Source organism: Malaclemys terrapin, chromosome 1 (genome assembly GCF_027887155.1).
Source record: "Malaclemys terrapin pileata isolate rMalTer1 chromosome 1, rMalTer1.hap1, whole genome shotgun sequence".
Lineage (NCBI taxonomy): Eukaryota > Metazoa > Chordata > Testudines > Emydidae > Malaclemys > Malaclemys terrapin.
In genome coordinates this window covers 82,049,631-82,072,294 of record NC_071505.1, presented here as the reverse complement: position 1 = coordinate 82,072,294, position 22,664 = coordinate 82,049,631, and the positions used below count along the sequence as shown (strand labels likewise).

The window sequence follows — 22,664 nt, the reverse complement described above, 5'->3', positions numbered from 1 at the left end:
AGTTTGGATAATTGAGTTACTTACTCTGTTAAATTTGTCTGTGATGCTTCAATATTTTATGAGTGTCAATGTCTCACTGCTGGGCTCTGTAATTTCTGCAAGAGCTCTAGCAAGGGATACTAAAGAGTAATGACTTTTGCCTTATGCTATCTCTCCCGCCTTGTAACCTCAGAGGAAACCTCCTGCCTTATCCACAGAAAACATATTGTAAAAGTTCCAGAGAGCGGACAAAAAAGACGTACATACTACAAAGACATAATGGGACAAATGGCCAGACATCCTGGCAACTGCCTCCTCCTCCCTCCCATTATTCCAAATTACTTGTCACTTGTTCATATTTTCCCTTCAAATAAAAACATCTTTTTCTTTGGTAGCAAATTCATGATATGCAACTCCAAGTGGCCTCACTTTCTCAGTCTGAAAATGACTTGCTTGACTCTAATCAAAAGCTGAAGGAAATGGTGGAGAGATTAAAACAAGAATGTCGAAATGCAAGAAGTCAAGCAGAAAAAGCTCAGCTAGAAGCAGAGAAGTATGATTTACATTTTTGTCTGTTTAATTCAGTTTTTTATTTTTTTTTCAAGCTTGCATGTAGTTCTTTAATAGTATTTCTCACCATTGCTATGACTTACCGATAATATAAGAAAGCCCCTCTTTGTCCAGATCTTGAACGTATCATGAGAAAAATGAGAATTCTTAGAGTGTGCTTTTAGTTTCAACTTCTGGATGTAAAAATGGATTTCTGTCTTGTGATAACTTTAACAATATGGATACGTGTCCATTTTCTTTTCACTTACCAGTTACAATTGACCCTTGTTGAAATAAGAAATATGTATGGGATTAAATTCTGGTCCCATTGAAGTCACTGGCAAAAGGATTTCCCCTATGGCTTCTGTTGTAGCAATTTTTGCAGTGGATAAAGGCAAAAATGGCTTGTTTCTATATTTGAAAAGGGTTTGGCACTGCTCCAGCCACTCTCCACTTCATTCTAATGTGGCTCCCACAGGTAAAGGCAGAAATTTGTCCTGTGCACATAATTTATGGACTATCAAAAGGCTAATCCAAAGAAAAAGCCTATACAGCCATCTGTTTTATTGGAATCCGTTTACAAAGTTAGCCATTTTATTTGAATTAAGCCAATAATGAAGTTATGAATTCAGAAGTCCAAATTTGCAGAACTTCGAGAACAATTCAAATTTAAGTTAGATACTTCAAACATACGGTTCAAGAAGGAAAGAGTGGGTGAAATAAAGTGTATATGTCAGGGATCCTAGATGCTGACATTTATTAAAAAGAATTAATCCAACGTTTTGTTTACACCACCACTCTTTAAAATGTTGTTCTCCTAGGATGTTAGAAGACAGACGTGTAGAGTGGTTGGAAGAAAAGCATAAATTTATTCAGCGCATCACAGAAAGAGAAGAGAAGTATGACCAGGTGAAAGAGAAACTACACCGGGCTGCTGTTGCTCAAAAAAAGGCATGTTGACTCTTATTTACTTCAGTGCTTATGAAGAGGGAGAAAGCTCAGCTTTCAATTTGTGCGTGCAGCATTATTTTTTATATTGACATTTTAATGGCAGCATCTGTGTACATTAGAATGGCCCTATTGGGTCAGACCAAAGGTCCATCTAGCCCAGTATCCTGTCTTCTGACAGTGACCAGTGCCAATGCCAGGTTCCCCAGAGAGAATGAACAGAACAGGTAATCATCAAGTGATCCATCCCCTGTTGCTCATTCCCAGCTTCTGGCAAACAGAGGCTAGGGACACCATTCCTGCCCATCCTGGCTAATAACCATTGATGGACCTATCCTCCATGAATTTATCTAGTTCTTTTTTGAACCCTGTTATGGTCTTGTCCTTCACAACATCCTCTGGCAAGGAGTTCCACAGGTTGACTGTGCGTTGTGTGAAGAAATACTTCCTTTTATTTGTTTTAAACCTGCTGCCTACTTTCATTTGGTGACCCCAGCTCTTGTATTATGAGAAGTAGTAAACAACACTTTCTTATCTACTTTCTCTACACCAGTCATGATTTTATAGACCTCAATCATATCTCCCCTTAGCCGTCTCTTTTCCAAGCTGAAAAGTCCAGGTATTTCCTCATACGGAAGCTATTCCATACCCCTAATAATTTTTGTTGTCCTTTTCTGAACCTTTTCCAATTCCAATATATCTTTTTGAGATGGGGCGACCACATCTGCACACAGTATTCAAGATGTGGGCGTACCGTGGATTTATATAGAGGCAACATGGTATTATCTAACCCTTTCTGAATTATACCCAGCATTCTGTTTGCTTTTTTGACTGCCGCTGCACATTGAGTGGATGTTTTCAGAGAACTATCCACAATCATAGAATCACAGGGTTGGAAGGGACCTCAGGAGGTCATCTAGTCCAACCCCCTGCTCAAAGCAGGACCAATCCCCAATTAAATCATCCCAGCCAGGGCTTTGTCAAGCCTGACCTTAAAAACCTCTAAGGAAGGAGATTCCACCACCTCCCTAGGTAACCCATTCCAGTGCTTCACCACCCTCCTAGTGAAAAAGTTTTTCTAATATCCAACCTAAACCTCCCCCACTGCAACTTGAGACCATTACTCCTTATTCTGTCATCTGGTATCACTGAGAACAGGCTAGATCCAGTCTCTTTGGACCCCCCTTTCAGGTAGTTGAAAGCAGCTATCAAATCCCCCCTCATTCTTCTCTTCTGCAGACTAAATAATCCCAGTTCCCTCAGCCTCTCCTCATAAGTCATGTGCTCCAGACCCCTAATCATTTTTTTTTTTTTTTTTTTTTTTTTTTTTGCCCTTCGCTGGATTCTTTCCAATTTTTCCACATCCTTCTTGTAGTGTGGGGCCCAAACCTGGACACACTACTCCAGATGAGGCCTCACCAATGCCAAAGAGAGGAGAATGATCATGTCCCTCTATGCTGTTAGCCTTCTTGGCAACAAGGGCACACTGTTGACTTATATAGCTTCTTGTCCACTGTAACCCCTAGGTCCTTTTCTGCAGAATTGCTGCCTAGCCACTCGGTCCCTAGTCTGTAGCAGTGCATGGGATTCTTCTGTCCTAAGTGCAGGACTCTGCACTTGTCCTTGTTGAACCTCATCAGATTTCTTTTGGCCCAATCCTCTAATTTGTCTAGGTCCCTCTGTATCCCTACCCTCCAGTGTATCTACCACTCCTCCCAGTGTAGTGTCATCTGCAAACTTGCTGAGGGTGCAATCCACGCCATCCTCCAGATCACTGATGACTCCAAGATCTCTTTCTTGAGTGGTAACAGCTAATGTAGACCCCATCATTTTATATGTAGAGTTGGGATTATGCTTTCCAATGTGCATTACTTTGCATTTATCAACATTAAATTTCATCTGCCATTTTGTTGCCCAGTCACCCAGTTTTAAGAGCTTTTGTAGCTCTTTGGAGTCTGCCTGGGTCTTAAGTATTTTTAGTAATTTTGTATCTGCAAATTTTGTCACCTTACTGTTTACCCCTTTTTCCAGATCATTTATGAATATGTTGAATAGGACTGGTCCCAGAACAGACCGCTGGGGGACACTACTATTTACCTCTCTCCATTCTGAAAACTGACCATTTATACTTACCCTTTGTTTCCTATCTTTTAACCAGTTACCAGTCCATGAGAGCACCTTCCCTCTTATCCCGTGGCAGCTTTCTTTGCGTAAGAGCCTTTGGTGAGGGACCTTGTCAAAGGCTTTCTGAAGATCTAAGTACACTATATCCACTGGATCCGCTTGGTCCACATGCTTGTTGACCCCCTCAAATAATTCTAGTAGATTGGTGAGGCATGATTTCCCTTTACTAAAACCATGCTGACCCTTCCTCAACAAATTATGTTCATCTATATATCTGACAATATTGTTCTTTATTATAGTTTCAACCAGTTTGCCTGGTACTGAAGTCAGGCTTACAGGCCTATAATTGCCGGGATCACCTCTGGAGCTCTTTTTAAAAATTGGTGTCACATTAGCTATCCTACAGTCATCTGGTCCAGAAGCTGATTTAAATAATAGATTACAAATTAGAGTTAGTAGTTCTACAATTTCACATTTAAGTTCCTTCAGAAATCTTGGGTGAATACCATCTGGTCCTGGTGACTTATTGCTGTTTAATTTATCAATTTGTTCCAAAACCTTCTCTAGTGATACCTCAATCTGGGACAGTTCGTCAGATCTGTCACCTAAAAAGAATGGCTCAGGTTTGGGAATCTCCCTCACATACTCAGCCGTGAAGACTGAAGAATTCATTTAGTTTCTCTTCAATGGCCTTGTCATCCTTGAGTGTTCCTTTGAACCTCGATCGTCCAGTGGCCCTACTGGTTGTTTAGCAGGCTTCCTGCTTCTGATGTACTTAAAAAAAAAATTGCTATTACTTTTTGATTCTTTGGCTAACTGTTCCTCAAATTCTTTTTTGGCCTTCCTAATTGTATTTTTACACTTCATTTGCCAGTGTTTATGCTCCTTTCTATTTTCCTCACTAGGATTTAACTTCCACTTTTTAAAGGATGCCTTTTGTCTCTCACTGCTTCTTTTACTTTGTTTAACCACGGTGGCTCTTTTTTGGTTCTCTTCCAATGTTTTTTAAATTGGGTATAGATTTAAGTTGAACCTCTATTATGTTGTCTTTAAAAAGTTTCCACGCAGCTTGCAGAGATTTCACTTTAGGCGCTGTACCCTTTAATTTCTGTTTAACTAACCTCCTCATTTTTGTGTAGTTCCCCTTTCTGAAATTAAATGCTACAGTGCTGGGTCGCTGTGGTGTTTTTCCTGCCACAGGGATATTAAATTTAATTATATTATGGTCACTATTACCAAGCGGTCCAGCTATATTCACCTCTTGGACCAGATTCTGTGCTCCACTTAGGACTAAATCAAGAATTGCCTCTCCTCTGGTGGGTTAAAGGACTAGCTGCTCTAAGAAGGATTAATTTAAGGTGTCAAGAAACTTTTATCTCTGAATCCCGTCCTGAGGTGACATGTACCCTGTCAATATGGGGATAATTGAAATCCCGCATTATTATTATTATTGAGTTTTTTAGTTTAATATCCTCTGTAATCTCCCTGAGCATTTCACAGTCACTATCACCATCCTGATCAGGTAGTCGGTAATATATCCCTACCACTATATTCTTATTATTAGAGCATGGAATTTCTATCTATAGAAATTCTATGGTACAGTTTGGTTCATTTAAGATTTTTACTTCGTTTGATTTCACATATAATGCCACTCCCCTACCAGCACAACCTGTTCTGTCCTTCCGATATATTTTTACCCTGGTATTACTGTGTCCCATTGATTATCCTCATTCCACCAAGTTTCTGTGATGCCTGTTATATCAATATCCTCATTTAATACAAGGCACTCTAGTTCACCCATTTTATTATTTTGTAATTTTATTTATATATATATATATATATATATATATGCAAAATATATCAGGTGTTATATAAGCAAAATATATCAGGTGTTTTAAGATAGGCATAAATTCATGTATTTGAGATTACAGTAGTTGTAATATGCTTTATAGGAGCCAGCCATATTGTTCAATTAAATTTTGTTTTTGTTATTGGTGAGCTTGGAGATGGACCACGAATTAACCAGTAGGATGCTGTGTTAGATACCAGTAGGATGACATTTCCCTTTTTAGTAACATCTATTTGGTACATTGTTCCTCCCTAAGCAACTATCTGTTACACACCCAGCGGCTGGTAATACTGTTAATGGAAATATTGAATTTTAAATTTTTGTTTCCCCCTAAAATTGCATGTTATGGAACAGCTAGCACAAAAGGAGAAATTAGTTATTAATTTTTCCAAATCCATATGTTTTAGACCTTAATAAAGCTCAGGATTAGTTAGTAATTTTAAGCACCATAAATACATAATACAGGATGCCTGTATCTACTTTATAAAACAGAAAACAGATGTTAGTTGTTTAACATTGATGTCGCCATCAGCAAGTAATGTCAGAGAGGAAATAAAATCTACAGTTTCTAAGGTATTATTTATATTTCTAAACAATTAGTACATGGTGAGCTTATCTAATTTGCCTATCAATTTGTCATTGTCTTACAAGACTTAGTAGCTGTTTCAATTTCCCAACAGGTGGTTTAGAATTGTCTATAACCTACCCATACAACTGGATACTTTGTGTGTTGCTGCTTTACCTTCCTTTATGGCATGTTTCCTTCAACACCGGGCATTTGGGCATTCCAAGCCTCTTTTTTGGTACATTACTTTTCCAAATCAAATAAAGGATGGAAAGCAAATGTATGCTCATGTTTTCTTTCCACCATTTTCAACAAAATTATATCTCTTCATAAGGAAATGCTAAAAATTATGTAATCTTGTAACTGAAATGCAGGTGCAAAGTAGATGCAACTTGATCAAAATGATCAAAACAATTGACACAACTTCTAAGTGTTCAAAATGTGTGTGTTTGACAGAGAAAGGCTCTCAATGACAATAAACAAAAAAGGCTGCAGGAGAAAATCGAACTCTTGGAAGCAAAGAGAGAAGAACTAGAAACTGAAAACCAGGTGTTAAATAGGTAATAAAATATTAGATTTTGTTTGAATTGGTCCTTAGAATTGTAAACAAGTTGTTTTGAGGTATTTTGCTTCTAGATTGATTAATGTAATAATTCTGTAAATGAATCTCCTAAATGATTTGATTTACCATTACAAAATACTTCAGATGTGTGTAACTTACAGGTTAGTCACTGGGGCCCAATCCAACTGCATTCTTGTGGGAAGACCTCTGCTCCTGCATGGAGACCCATTGAAGTCAGTGTGCTGTTGCAGGATCAGGGCTGTTGGAGCTATTTTTGTACTAGGAGGCCACCATACTCTTCAGAATTAACATACAAAATCTTCTTGTTAAATACCCCCATGCAAATAAGTTATTTCCTTGTTGTGGCTTTAGCAGATTGTTAGAATGTCAATGAAAAGTTGAATTAATACTACAAGACAATTACATGTTCCAGTATTCCAAATATATTGAAAGTACAGTGGCTTAAATGTGAGATATTTTCCTTTTGAATGGATTTACTGCACATGAAAGTGAAGAAGCTTAAGCTCAGCCTAAAATGGCAGGTGCACTATACAACAGGCTAGAAATAAGTTTTCTAAGGTGACTTTAAGGGCAAACTAAATTGCAACTGTGGAGTCCAACAGGAAATATGGTTGCCTTCATTTGGTTTGTAGACATCCAAGTTATGTTTTTAAAAGTGTAATGAATTCTGATAAAGGTTTGTTGTAGATCCTTCCCACAAGGACAAACAGCTGATCTGGCTTTCACTTAAACAAATCCTGGGCTATCAACTGCCTGACACGTCCATCCAATCAGGGTTGGAAATGAAACACTGATCTCCCATCTTTCCATCAGTGCTGAATTTGTGAAAAAAAGGTGCCGGGGCTCAAGCAATAACGATGGCATCCCTCGCACAGCATGATCTCGTGCACCACTGACAGAAGTGCCGGGACTGCCCCTCAGCATGAAAAGAAGAGCAGCGGTTGAGCCCCAGCACAAATTAAGCTCTGCTTTCCTTGTAAATTTCACTGAGCTGCAGCTATGCCCTGTACTACACTTCACAGAGAGGAGATGCACCATTCGCTATGTACTTTCTTCTTGATGTGTAGAGTAGGGACCAACTGCCTGAGTGGAACAAGAGGATGATTATATCAAGCCAGTGGGCCAAGAAGGCAAAGTATGTTCCTTGTCCTGCTCAGTGACATTTACAAATAAACTGCCAAGAGAGGCTGACTTTCATCCTGTAGTTGAATGCGCTAGTCAGTTAACAGGTAATAGGGTGTACACACAGTGATGTTCATTTTTCTTACGCTAGTCAGACTGAGCAGAAGGCAGCAGGAGGCTCGCATCAGAAGGTTCCATCGCAATCATATTTTGGACATTTGGGGAAAGAGGAGAAAAAGATAGTATGACTGCACCAGGAATCTCTTGAGGAGGAGGGTTGTTAGACTGGGAAGAACAGTGCTGAGAGAAGGTTAAAACAGATAGCAGGGTACAGTCTGTGAGACTAGCAGTAAGCGGAAGTAAAGAAAAGGAAAAATAACCCAGAAGGATGTAAGGGAACCAGACTAAAATCTTCTTGGCAAGATATGGCAGTTCCTGGTTCTTCCAGTGCCTTTAGATCATATGGAGGGTCTGACTCATCTTCGATTTAAATACTTTAAAAAGCAGTCTTAACTATAGTGCTACTCACTACTGTGAACATTACATTAAAATCTGAATTTATTTCCCTGCTGTTGAGTAAATTCTAGTCTGTGAGACTGTAGTTTATATCATTTGAGGTGTAAAATGGACTTCCCAAACATTTAAACACAAATAAAGTGCTTCTTATTCTATATGGGCTATACATGTCCATCCTGAAGCAGCACTTTATTGGGAGAGTGTTTAGCAATGTGTTAGAGAGAGACATGTTTCTGTGATATGGTACTCTTAAGCATTTTGAGCAATACAAACATCTTATTTCATAGACAGAATGTTCCCTATGAAGAATACACTCGCCTTCAGAAAAGACTAAAGGATTTACAGCGCAGACACAATGAATTCCGGAGTTTAATTCTGGTTCCTAACATCCCATCGCTTAATCCAGTCAGTGGGATGTCGTCTACCTTAGTTCCTGCGCCTGAAATATCTTTTCCCCATCTGCAGGTGATGATGTATTAAATATTACTCAGATCCACATTTATTATTTCATATACCTTAGCAAAGGATGGAGTTAGTTGCTAACCTGGGACATAAATAGTGGTTACTAAAGTAAAGTTTCTGCATTAATAGTTTAGGCTATTTAAGCTAGTCACCAGACATACTGTTTAAAAGCATAAAGGGAGGAGTAATGAATGCCGTCATATTGTGGCCTAATATAGAGAGAATCGATCATATAAAATACATCTCACTAGACCCACTTCAGATGTGAATCCCTTGCTTCATTTTTGTTATGCAATTGCCATATGGTGGTGGTGGTTTGTGGGTAACATTTAGAGCTATCTGGGCAGTCTGTTGTGTTGTATTGAGAAATGTTTTACTTTTTATGAAAGTGCTCCCAGCTCTGGAGCAGTTACAATGGCTACAAAATCAAAATTTGTAACGGGAAACGAAAACATCAGAAGCAGAGTTATAATTCTGTTGCATCCTGCTAGCAACTGCTTCCCTTCTCATTCCTCAGATGTTATTTCTTATTACATCGAAGGAAGAAAGAAAAAAAAGATTACACCCTGTTAGGATGGGGGCGGGGGGACTTAAATACAGTAAATTCACACCCCCAGGTGTGAATCTAGTCTCAAGCAATTCACTGGCTTCGTTATTTGGAAGAGTCTCATTGGCATAGAAATGAGAGCCTCATCTGTGCACAGGAGCAAACTGAGGGTATGTCTACGCACTGCAAAGAAAAACCTGTGGTACCTGGGTCAGTTGACTTGGGATCAGGGCTAAAAAAAAATACAGTGTAGACATTTGGGCTCAGGCTGAAGCCTGGGTTTGAGACCCTCCCCCATTGCTGGGTTTCAGAGCCTGGCCTCTGTCTACCCTGCTATTTTTACTCTGAAGTGTGAGTTCTGCAAGCCCGAGTCAGTTGACCCAGGCTCTGAGCTTGGTGCCATGGGTTATTCTTCGCAGTGTAGGTGTACCTACAGAAGGGAGATTCCAGTAGCACTTCCCTGCCCCCAGGATCAAAGAGGTGTTTGGTGAAAAACAGGACCAAGTGTCAGAGGGAGACTAGGCAGCTCCCTCTGCCTCCCTCTGACCATGTAGTTTGCTCTTCCACTAAGAGGTTGCCCTGGTATTGGCTCCTGCCTCCCCACCTGTGTCCATTTGTTAGGCTCTGAAGTGCACTGCCTAGGGGGTGCCTGTCATTCACATGCACATTCCCCACTGCTGTTCATGTCATGAACGTCAGGGGCAATGCTTGAAAGCAAATAGAATAAAGACTTTAAAAAAATCTTGTTTTCACATAAGGTAACTTTAACAGAACTTTTATTAAAAAATTACATTTTGTAACACTTGCAGAGACATTACTTACTTGTTTTATTTTTTGCTGCGTCCCCTAACTCCAAGGAGGAACAGCATCAAAGGGAGCTCTCCCTACTTCGTAAGCGGCTAGAAGATCTAGAAACCACACAGAGAAAACAGCTGCAAGAACTCGGGCCACGTGGAGAGCGAGTTAGGCTGGGAGTGGATAGTGACTCTGGTAGAAGCAGGATGGTTGAAGAGGACGATATACAAATCGAGGACTCCAAATAAAGCCTGCAAGTTTTAATTACCACTTAACTTCACTACGTTTTCCTTGTGTAGGGTTTTTAGTGAGTGCTTTGCCAAAAACATATTTGTATGTGCCTCATGTTAGAAGAAAGGATGAAATATAATCTACATAGTTTTGTATTTTTGATGGAACGCAATGAGTTTAGTCAAACATCATAATTCAAGGAAAAAGAATGATGACACTTCGATATACCAGTAACCTGGAAGACATTTGTCAAAGCATATGCAATGATCGAGTTGCACAAAAAATGATTCTTTAAAAAGAATTGTCAAATTTTGGGTTGCATTTTAAGCCATTTAGAAAAAAAAACTTGTTGGGAAAAATCCTTTGGAATAACTGTTTATTCAAGGATTTTCCCCTACCCCTCCATCCACTCAGCCTTTCTGTTACTGTGAAATTGTGCTGTGTTGCTAGCACATTTTTCTTTAATAAAAAAAAAAAAAATCCCAAAACACATGATACAGGATCTGTAAAGAGATGAAGGAGGAGGAAAATAGATCACATTTTGGACAAAAACAGGACCATAACAATGTACCTTTTGTATTTTTAATATAAAAAAAATAAAGTTATGGGAGAACATGGCTAAGTAACAATCAAGGTTTTTAATCAAATGCTGCATTATAGATGAAGTATGAATATTTGCCTTTTATATCTTTTAGAGAAGTCTCAATTTGTATTTAATATATTGTGTCTTTGTTTACTTAAACCTGATCACATCTATTTATTCAAGGTTTAATATATTTTTTTTAATTCTCCGCCTTCTTGTATTTGTTTTTCATTTAACTAGAGCATTGGTTTGGTATCAGGAAACTTATAGGGACTGAGTCTTTTTCTCTGACCCGCTGCGAGTTGAAATCTTTCTGCAATGATTCTCTTTCCTATTTCATGTGCCCACAGCCACTTCCTGGAACATGAAGCTATAGCATGAACAAGCACATAATCTGTTTCTTTAATAGTATTAACTATTAGCTAAAACATATTCCTTTATGTAAAAGTACTACAATGGTACGCAAAAGAGTGGCTCAATCACAGGAGCATCTGTTCAAACTCCTCTCTTCCCTCCACCCCCTGCATTTCAGATTCTCCCAGGAGTGCACACATTTGAACACTACTACTTTGGGGGAAAAATCTAAAATTTCACATACTTTCTAAAGAAAATTAATAAGCTGTATTCATATGCCAAGCAGATTATTGTAATTGTTTAACATAGTGGAAGTTGTTTCTAAAATCTTTAGAAGTGCTCTGGAATAATTTAATCCTTGTTTGCATTGGAACTAGGTTTCCCAAATTTAATGCACATTAAAATGTGTGTATATTAGTGCACAGTGATAAATATTCAGATATAAAATGTAATGGGCAGAAATAAAAACTTACACTTTAGCCTCTTCCCCCCAGCTACATGCTATTCAGTAACAAAAGACTTCATTGTGGGAGTGACCATTCCACTGTCAGAGGGAATTTACAGTCTGGGTGCCTCTGTGGAGCCTGGCTCCTGAATGAGAGAAGAAAGGGCCATAGCAGAAGTAAGGACAAAACAGTCTCGCCCCAGATTTAGGGGGCCCTTCCCCATAGACTGGTGATCTAGGGGTTTGGGAGGCCAAACCCATGTTCCTGCCTTGGCCCTTTATGCCCTCCTCTTGACAAGACTTGATGGAAACCCTGCAAGGTAAACCTTCAGTTTCTTAAAAACCACCACCCTCTATCCCCTTCTGTGAACTAGCACAATGCATGTCTTAAATTGCCATGCTAACACTAGCATTTAAATGCCCTTTCTGGGCATTGACTTCAAGACTTAAGATGCTGGAAACATAGCGCTGCCTCTCAGAACTGCATTGCTGAACTCAGGATAGATCTACTTGTCCTGCATTCTTCCTGGCAGCTGCTACCTCTCTTGCACTGGGAACACACACAGGGGATTCCCCCACCTCCCACTTCCTATACATCTGCAGAAAGTCAGTAGGTCAGAGTTTCATGCCAGTAACTTTCCACCGCACTCTCAGCTGATGCTGTGTGGCATGTGCCTTTTTTTGTTTCTGCGCCGCCTCTTTTTTGCTTCCAAAAAGGAAGCAAGACTTATTCAGGTGGTTGATGGAGCTCACTTTTAGGCTTCTTATCTGGAGTGACTCTACAGAGTTCCTAGGTGACTGACATCCACTTTGATTGGCTAATTCCTAAGTGCTAAACTTAGGGGAGGGGTTAGAGAGACTTTTGCAAAGCTGGAATAGCATGGTAGCCCTGTTGGAATGATTAATATGTTTTACGCCAGTCTGTTAGCCTAGGTATCACTAGAAATCAAAGTTGCTCTGACATGCCTCCTATTATTACAGTAAGTAACTGTTTCAATTTGAACACTAGTCATTAAAAAAAAGTGACTCTAAAGGACAAAATAAGTTGGTCAACTAAATTTCAAATACATTTTATTCTGAATAACCTATACACACATCAAGATGTATCTCTGCCATGTACTTACTTGAAACATCCATTTTAAACAGCTTAAATTCTGTACAAAAGGGACTACTTTACATGTTAGTAGGATTTAACATTACATTATACTAACTGCAAAATAATGCTTTATAAGCTAGTGTTAGAAAAACAAATACTATTTACAAATAGTTAATTTGTCTGTAAACATCTGAAAATAAGTTCAAGACAGGTTGGTTGGTTCCCTTACAGCCAATACTGTTACAATTACCAGTTATCTGTACTAGGGCTTGCTTTAATCCACAGACTTTCCAAAACAGATATGTGAGTTGACTGTCGGTGTTCTCTGGGTGATGAAATGTCAGGGGAGTGCAAATACTAAGTGCCTTCCATAATGGTTAATCTCACCCAAAGTTCTAAAACAATCTACAAACATTTGATTATACATTTAATTACACTATAGGAGACCCACCTCACAGGTTGGTAAGCCCCAGTATATGTTTAAATGATGTACCAAAAATTGGAGTGAAGCTACTGCTGAGACTTAAATAAAATGCAGTAATCCCGTTCCTGTGTGGGATATAAGTGCATTACAGCTGCTTCACCATTTTACCTATTAGCTGGTAAACAGTGGCCCAAAAACAAATACAAAACAGGACTGACTTTAACTTCTCTGTCCCTTTAACCATATGCTGATTATGTGTCTAAAGAGGGCTATTTCCATTCCTTCTTCCCAATGGCAGGGAGTCTCAAGCAGCACTATTTCTATGCTTGCTAGTAGGGGCACTCGTGGAAGGCGGCCTCCACTACCCCATCTACACAAGCGGTTACGCTTGTACAAAATGATTGCATTTCCTTTTAAAGAACAGTCACCAGCAACCTGAACTGTAACTGACCTTTTACCCCTTCCTGCTGCTTAAATCTGCCCTGCTCCACTCCTATAATATTCACTTCAAACGTGTTGTTTAAAAGGCTACAGCAGGACCATTAAGCATTCCTAAAACAACTAAACAGAGCAGCTAAGGTGAATGGCTGCTGTGAGAAGTGGTGGTACCCACAGGCAATGACTTTTGCTTTAGCCAGTGGGTGCCCTTACATGGACTCTGCTCCCCTTCCTGTGAGGTCCCACTCTGCACCCCCCACCCTTAAGGGCACTGTGGGGCAGAGCATGGCAGGGCAGCCCTGCCCAACAGCTGCTCGGTGGCACAGCTGCTGGGGGCCAGCCACTGAACAGCAGATTGGTGTCCAGCCCCATGGGTGCGGAGCACTCCTTGGTTTTTCTCCAGCTTGTATCCTGGGTATGTCACACAGTATTTTTACAATGGCTACAGTCCATGAAATATAGGGTTACCATTCGTCCGGATTCCCCCGGACATGTCCGGCTTTTTCGGGTTAAAAATAGCGTCCGGGGGGAATTTGTCAATGTCCGGACTTCCCCTCCTCCCCCCTCCCATGCAGAGCGTGCGTGCACTTACAAAGCAGCCGGTGCTCCAAAAGCCAGAGCCAGAGCCCTGCTTGCACTTCTCCCTCCTGAAACTTGACACCACTCCCCTCCCTCCCTGCATTCACAGATCTCCGGCTGTTCGTCTGGAGCTCCGAGCCTGCTCCCCTCCCCCGCTGTCGAGCGCGCTGCTCTGCAGCACAGTAAGGGGGCCGGGGGCCAGAGAAGCGGCAGGGAGGTTCTGGGGGGGGGGGTAGTCAAGAGACAGGGAGCAGGGGGGAGGGTTGAATGGGTCAGGGAGTTCGGGGGGGGGCTGTCTGGGGGTTGGGGGTGTAAGGTTTTGGGTAGTCAGGGTACAGGTGGGGGGTCTCAGGAGGGGGCAGTTAGGGGACAAGGAGCGGGGGGGTGTTTGGGAGTTCTGGGGGGGGGGCTGTCTGGGGGTTGGGGGGGGTCTCAGGAGGGGGCAGTTAGGGGACAAGGAACAGGGAGGCTTAGGTAGGGGGTGGGGTTCTGGAGGGCAGTTAGGAGCAGGGGTCCCAGGAGGGGGCAGTCAGGGGACAGGGAGCAGAGGGGTTTAGATGGGTCAGGAGTTCTGGGGGGGGGGGGCTGTCAGGGGGTGGAGGTGTGGATAAGGGTTGGTGCAGTCAGGGGACAGGTAGGGGGTAGGGTCCTAGGGGGCCAGTTAGGATGTGGGGAAGGTCTCAGGAGGAGGCAGTCAGGGGACAAGAGGCAGGGAGTCTTAGGGAGGGGGTGGAGTCCTGGGGGGCAGTCAGGGGACAAGGAGTGGGGGGGAGGGTTGGGGGTTCTGAGGGGGCAGGAAGTGGGAGGGAGTGGAAGGGGCAGGGGCGGGGCTAGGACAGGACGGGGGCGGGGCTCCTCCCGTCCTCTTTTTTGATTGTTGAAATATGGTAACCCTAATGAAATATAAACATCAGATAAAAGGTTAGATTATTAATGCTTACTAAATCAGTGTGAATTAAGGGCTCCCCTTTTGGATAAAAGAGAGGGAACTGTGTGCATATGTCAAACAAAGTCTGGGAGGGGAGGAAGCAGAGCTGCAGCCAACCTCCCCCTTTCCCCAAGTTAACAGCTGGGCCCTGCTGCCCACAGCGGGTGGTTAGCATGCCTCAGATTTGGCCAGGCATAGTCGTGGCACTGTGCCTGATCAACCCCCTAGCATTTCCTGCAGAGATAACAGCCAGTATTAAGGCCTGCGGTGGGCCTGCTACCCGCTCAGTGAGGCAGTCACTAGTAGCGCAACTCCTAACTCAGCTATGCTGTCTGGGGTGCAGTGTCGAGCTGCTTGCTGTTCATGGGCATGGCTGTTCAGAGCCCCAGGAGTTCGAAGCAGCTCAAGGACCATGCTTCCTCCTTCAGGAAGTTGCTGCATTAGTCTTTTCCCCCTTATCTACACCTCCTCCTGCAAGTGGTTGATGACTCAAACTCAGTGCAGGGCTTCCTAAGTAACTGTTTCCCTTTTGTGTTTTGCTGTGAAAGGAGAGATATCCTTTAACCTCACACCAAACCTAGTAGAAAGCTTTACCCTTAGAGAGCCCAGCTGTACAGCAGTTGCAACTGGGTCAGAGACGGTAGCTACAAAACAGTTCCAATGTATAGCATAAACAGGACCTTACTCATGTGCCATAGGCTAAAACCCTGCATGCTCCAAAATGGAAGTGCATTGTATTTAGGATCCCTGGCTCAGTTATTACTGTAATATACATTAGTCCTGAGCTAAATCTGGAGGCCTATAGGAGTTTAAGGCAGTCAGGCAAGGATCTCTCAAGCAAAGCCCAGCTGTACTGTATGTATCAAAAAAGTAGCACCATATACACAGCAGTAAAAACATCAGCAACTGTGACCGACTTTTGCTTTTTTGCAGTTTCTTAGAATAACCCTAAACTTCCAACAGAACACGTCACTTGTGCTCTCAGGCAAACTACCAGCTTTATACATTTGAGAAACTAGTAGCCACAGGGAAAACTAGAGTCCCCTCGTCCACACTAGTCTCAACTGCCACTAAGTAAATCTTTTATCACCCAAAAAAACCAACCTCCATTTGATTTAGTGAAATAATGGGAATATTTATATACACCTCTACCCCGACCTAACACGACCCGATATAACACGAATTCGGACATAACGCGGTAAAGCAGCGATCCGGGGGAGGGCGGGGCTGAACATTCCAGCGGATCAAAGCAAGTTCGATATAACGCGGTTTCACCTATAACGCAGTAAGATTTTTTTGGCTCCCGAGGACAGCGTTATATCGGGGTAGAGGTGTACCATCATGAAAACATAAATGTGTTCAGGACTGTCTTGATACTCTCAAATCTTAAAAAATTATAAGCAACGTAAACTATGGAAAATGTCCTTGGAACAGTGGATTGCACCAGCAACCTAATGTTCTGCACAACTTTGGATTCTTTCACATTGAGAATTTCTAAATCAAGAATCAGTATACCTTGAGTTAAAAAAAATGGTTCATCACATCTAGCCCTGGAGCCTCTCAGCCAGCTTTTCTGCTAATACTGAATTACCTGGTCATAAGTGCTACTCTTCTATTGTTTTCAAACAAAACTAGCACATTTTTGTGTTTAAGGGGGAACAAGGGAGGGGAATTGTACTTAAAATAGTATTTAAGGCCACACTAAGACCAATGAAGTGTCAGGGTGTATGACCAATTAGCACTATTCTCTGTTAATAAGGTGGCAGTGACCTACAAAAAACATGCTTACGTGAAAGTTTCTCTAACTTACAGTGAGTACACTGGTTTCTGCATGTTTATTTCATTTTAAAATACGTGGGGCAGACTTTCAAATCAGGGGGTCTGGGCACACAAATGCACGTATAATACTAAGCAGGCTCAATGCATGAGTACAAGGCTCACATGCACTTTTACATGCCTATATTTGAAAGTCTTGCCCTGTATGCATGCCTGTTGTTTATACCCTACACTTTAAATGGTCATAATGGAGAACAATATCCAAATGGTTTAAAAAAAAAAAAAAACAAAAAACACATAACTAGCCAAACACTAGTTTGGTACCAGCACCTCTAGTTTAAAAATTCACCAGATTACAGTCCTGGGCCAGTGTGCTCTGGTCACATCCACTTGCATTTTTTCTTTTCATCAAATAAGGCTTTTATATGCAGGAGATCTTTCTGGGCATCTTCTAGCCCCCGTTCTCTCTCCAATTTACTTCGAATCTGTTGACAATTAATTAGAAAAACGATTTACTTTTTTTGCTACTTGTTTTAAACACACACCTTCTCATCTGAAGATATCAGTGGTAAGATCTGTCTGAACTTGTGCCTGTAATATGTTCTTCAAACATTAACACTGTTTCTGTGCCTTGCTTCACAAGTCATTACAATCACAGGATCTACAACACTTCTGCTGAAAATAGCAACCTCAGTTTAAACCGACCCTCCGCACCACCAAACCCCCCACTTTTATTTACTAAATGTAAGGTCAGCACAGCACCCTGGGGCAGAGAGACGGATTTAGAATTGCTCTTGTATATCACCCCCTGCACTAAGCTGGTGGTATAAATTATACACGTGGCCTTGGGCCAGAGGATGTAAAGCAGAGCAGCGCTGCACTTTGAATACCCTTTGTTGGCATTTAAATCCACAATATGGCAGAGGAAGGGCCAATAAGCTTGTAGTTGCTATTGGTCAAAAGCTACATGGGGAGCAGGGGGGCCCAGAATGGATGGGGTAGGTTTAGATACCACATACTAACAAAACATAATTATTAGGTTAGAGGGGATTATAAAGAAAGGCTCTGGAGGCAACAGTTTAAGTACCCTAATAAAGACAGATGAGAGACTTTAAAAACCACTACCAGAGTCATTTAGCAATTATCATACATGGCAAAGGACATGCTTTGATGCAGAATTCAGGAAAGTGGAGTTGAAAACTGACCAGCAGACTAATAAATTTTGGGGAACCTGCTGGTGCTGTGCTGCATAGGAGAGTCTGGTCTGCTAGGAATGAGGCCCAAGCTGCTAGAAATTGGCTTGATGAGGATGAGACACTTCCCTGCAGTAAATCCCAACTGTCCCCCACACCATATTCCCACTCCTCTTCCCCCTGCAGCCCTCCTGCTGTGTCGCACATCACTCCAGGAGCAGGCTGCGATCAGCACCCTTATTTCACCCGGTGTAGGGGGAGCCCAGTCACAGCAGGGTGCAGGGATTTTTCTGGCATGGATGACTGAGTGGTCACTTGCTGAAGAGGTGGCCGGGACCTGAGAGCAGATGCGCAGGGAGGTACCCTGCTTGACAGTCACAGCTGGGATTGGGGAGGATTAGCGAGGTGGGAGGTTATTTTCATGAGAACAGGATGTGGACCAAAATGGGGCCAGGCAAGAGGTCAGTGACAGCCGGGAGAATATTCCTCCTTGCTGTAATGTACCGAGAAGGAATTTGCTCTGCTGTAGTGTTAAATTTAGCTATGGGTTTTCATAAAGTGATAGCCATACCAATGACAATAAACTCTGCCCCAGCTCCTCAATGGCATACAGGCTCTTACCTTCCATTGAAAACAATGGGAGTTAGGTGTCTAAATAACATAGAATGGGAGCCCCAGATCCCCAATATTATCTAGCACACTGAATCCCAAAAAGAGTTCCAGAATCTCCAAGGAAATGCAACCCCCAGTCCTGGGTGGGTTGTGACAGTTGTTTAACAGTCACTTAACAACATTTCCAAACACTTTGGGACAGGAAGCGTAGAACACAGTATCCTTCTGCAACTGCAGGGAGAATTTAAATTCACTTTTGTTAAAAGTGGTGGCAGGGAAGGAGGTGTTTTCAGAATCTTAACTCTATGGCTTAGTCCAAAGATACTATAAATATAGCTCATTTATCCCCATGCGAGGTATTGGTTCTATACTGACTCAGACAATCTGTGAATTACCAGTAGCCTCTGACATTTTCGTGGAGGTCTCCCAATCAAGCACTGACCAAACTAGACCCTGCTTAGCTTGAAAAGTCAAACTTGAAATGTAGACTAACCACATCAATGCCTGATGTGGTTAGTCTACAGTAACTGCATAAATAGGAATAACAGGTGATCTTACTTCATCATAATATCTTGCTATGTATTTGTAGATTTCAGTCAAGGCCACGTCCTCATTTAATTCATTTTCATGTTTCTAAAAAAAGAAGAGAGGTCTGATGAGACAGTTTTGCTTTTTAAAAAGTAACAAAAAAAGTTAGTAAAGTGTCTGGTTATTAATGATACCTTAGATTCCTGAGTTAAAAATTCTTCTACCTCTGATGGCAATAGAGGCAAATCCCTGATTGCTTTATAGTAAGCTTTCACCTCCTCCTGGTAGAGTGGAATATCCTTAGCATAGAGAAGTTTATTTGTTGGTGCATCCTTAAAAAGAAAACATATTATGAAGACTAGTAAATTTTAACAGCACAAATTTGCTCAAGCTTCTGCCTCCACGCAGTGGATTTACTGCATTTTCTGTTAGCATGTGACCACTTCTGTTTGCAGAGTGGTCATGTGCTAAGGGAGTCGAGCTTTTGCAAAATTGAATTTCATGACAGTTACTGTAGAATTATTTCTACTGGGCTCAGGAGTACTAATTACTATATTTGCCCCTGCTTGTGAGAGCTGAACCAACACTCTTGAGACTGAAATTCTATTTATGTACAGAACATGGGCAGCAGCTGTGTTAGTTTCCCTTACATTAACCTGCCAGTGGACCTAGCCCTGCCTTGCAGTGGGCTCCTCTCTAAGGATGAGAGGACGGTTTAATATTACTGGTTTCAGAGTAGCAGCCGTGTTAGTCTGTATCCGCAAAAAGAACAGGAGTACTTGTGGAGTACTTAATATTACTGAAAGAACAGGGAGATTATGTGAATCTGGTGCTTAGAAGAATGAGTTAATGCACGGGTGAGATTCAGGCAGAGCCAAATGGATTTTCGCCTTGGCTTTAACAGTCTAAAGTGATACTGACCAACAACCCAGCCTAGCTATTCCACTTCTAATTTCCTTGAGGAATCACCCTCAAAATATAAGAGATTTTTTATATGAGCTAAAGCCCCCTCTTTGAACCTAAGATTTCAGGGGCTAACAGCTAGTGCTCTCAGATTTCAGTAACAGTTTATTTATTTTAAATTATGGGGAGTAAACTATGTGTATGCTTATAATTAACTTTTTAAATATCCTGGCACTACTGTTAGTGTTTTAAAATAAAAACAAACAAACAAGTTTATTTGACAAGTGACTGAAGAATATTTTAATCTAAAGCTTAGAAAAGTCATGCACAATCATGAAAATAACATTTGTTGTCTTTTTAAGAAGTAAAAAACTCTTAACTGCACTGATAATACACATAGCAAGTTTCAGCTTGATTTTTTAAAAATGGCTAATATAAGCCATTGTATCAGCAATGGTTTCTAATGATGGTTAGAGCAGGGAACATAAATCTAACAATAGGAGGGTTTTAATACATAGGTGACAGCGGTTTGGAGTTTTCCATTGAATTATTAGTCAATTTAGCTTTAGTTTCAAGAAATTTAAAGTCCTATTATCAAATAACTGTTTTTAAAAAAATCCTCCTTTTTCCAATAAACACCTATTTTGGATGAGCAACAGCTCGAACAGGAAATAACTCAATTTTTATCTGAAACTTTTTTGAGACTCAAAATTGTCTAGTTAACATTTTAAAAAATCATTTTGTTTAACCCTGTATTTTCTGGTTTAAGCCAGAAGGGGAAATAGCAGAAAAAATGACTACTGAAGTTTTTCTGAGCGGGCCAACCAAGAAGTTCTGGAAATTTTGTAAGAAAGGCTCTACTTGTGAGATTTCCAAACTGGCTTCTCCACCAAAGAAGTTTGGATATGTTCAGATAAGCAGCCAACATTTTGCAAAAGGAACTGCATCACATCTCCAATGCTTTTCAAGTTTACCTATTATTATTCTGGTTAGCAGCTTATCAGCAGTCTTTGCTGCATGCCTCATTAATGTATGGCAGAAAAATCTGGACTCTGGTTTAATAATTTTAACATCTCTAAAAACTTTTGATTAATCACAGATGCAACTTTGATCAAATAATGTGGAACTTTTCCCTCTCTTCACCATACTCTAAAAATGGCAAGATGGAAAGGAACATAGAAAATGAATGAGGAAATTTAGACTAGATATGACAATTCCTAGTTAAATTCTCTCTTAGGTACATCTATCTGGATTGTTCAATTTCTTATTTTCCTATGAGATAGAGTAATAAAGAGTGAAATAGGAGTTTTATCACCGACTTTCACTTTAGCCAGGATTTCATCCAAAAAGCATTACACAATTAAAAGTAACATTATTCAGTCTGGAAACAGCAAAAAAATATGAAGGCCAAGCATTACCTTTCCCAGCTGCTGTTCTGTTAGAGAAAAGGCATCCATGAAAGCTTGTGCAATTACTGACAAACAGCCATCTATATGTGGTGTCTTCTTAATATCAAAGACAAACTGAGGATTCTTCAATATATTCACCCAGAAGCGAAGAGGAAGACTAATCAGAGAAAAGCACTTTAAGTTCAGCAGCTCAAGCCAGATGACTTATTCAGTATTTAGAATTCATTACACCATACAGACAGGCACAATTCTGAGCTGCCCATTCATGCAGTAATGAGCATTAGTGAATGCCACAAAGCTACCAGACCAGTCAAATCCATGCTCTAGCTTCAGCCAGCACCAATTAATGGTCAAATCATTCTCTGTGGATTTGTAAAGACTTCCTTCAGGTGAGAAAAATCAGTATATTGAAACACATTTCTAGAAGCTATGATGCCATATACCAGAATCTAACTGATGTATTAGAGCTCCAGGCAGATATCTTGGATCCAGGTAGTCACACCACAAAAGTTAGTGAGCAATGCTCAATTTTAAGTGATTCATTTTTCACAAACTGCAACAAGGCAAGATTCTTTCAGAGTCATCACTACTTAGTCACAGCATACCACCTACACAGATTATAAAACAAGGTATGGTTACAAGTATCCTGTTCTAATTTCACATAAGTACATTGAGAAAGCACAAACACACACACACACACATATATATATACAAACCTGTTGGTTTTCCATATATGGACCACATCAGGATCTGTAATTTTTTTACTTTCAGCCTGAGCATCCAAAAAGTCAAAAAAGTATTTGATGGCAACTGGGGCTTTATTGTTGGGTAAACTCCAAATGCTTTTAAAGAGGTTTTCAACAACTAAATGAATTGCAACCTGAAAAGCAAGAAAATTAGCAGTCCTGTTATTACAGGTGGAAAAGGACAAAGATGGTCGGGGGAGGAGAGTTGAAACACAATCCAAGTGAAACATACACAGAAATGAAGCCGAGGGGTTGATGCATGTGCGTGCATGCATGCTCATGCACACTCTATAGGGTTTGGGTAAAATTGACTCAATAGGTATGGACAGAATCACTAATAAAAAAGAAAGTGGAGACCTATCACCATCAGCTGTGCTAAC

The 22,664-nt window shown here is 40.9% G+C and overlaps 2 protein-coding genes across 5 annotated transcripts in view; one reads left to right on the top strand and one right to left on the bottom strand.

Moving 5' to 3' along the window:
• The window catches only part of CEP83 (centrosomal protein 83), a 40,695-nt gene extending 29,640 nt beyond the window's left edge, over positions 1-11,055 (top strand). For 3 of the 4 annotated variants that reach the window (XM_054028168.1, XM_054028152.1, XM_054028160.1), the window contains exons 12-16: positions 375-532; positions 1,350-1,479; positions 6,471-6,574; positions 8,523-8,700; positions 10,102-11,055. In XM_054028168.1, coding sequence (XP_053884143.1) covers positions 375-532; positions 1,350-1,479; positions 6,471-6,574; positions 8,523-8,700; positions 10,102-10,287 — 756 coding nt within the window. In that variant the 3' untranslated portion in view covers positions 10,288-11,055. Of the gene's footprint in view, positions 1-374; positions 533-1,349; positions 1,480-5,941; positions 6,023-6,470; positions 6,575-8,522; positions 8,701-10,101 lie in introns of all 4 variants that reach the window. The other variant, XM_054028175.1, reaches the window with a different exon arrangement.
• A 3,747-nt stretch (positions 11,056-14,802) lies between these two features.
• PLXNC1 (plexin C1) overlaps positions 14,803-22,664 on the bottom strand; it is a 102,542-nt gene continuing 94,680 nt past the window's right edge. Inside the window, exons 27-31 of the mRNA XM_054028142.1 lie at positions 22,255-22,418; positions 21,548-21,695; positions 19,421-19,558; positions 19,257-19,331; positions 14,803-17,378 (exon numbers count right to left, since the gene is read on the bottom strand). Coding sequence (XP_053884117.1) covers positions 17,274-17,378; positions 19,257-19,331; positions 19,421-19,558; positions 21,548-21,695; positions 22,255-22,418 — 630 coding nt within the window. The 3' untranslated portion in view covers positions 14,803-17,273. The remainder of the gene's footprint in view (positions 17,379-19,256; positions 19,332-19,420; positions 19,559-21,547; positions 21,696-22,254; positions 22,419-22,664) is intronic.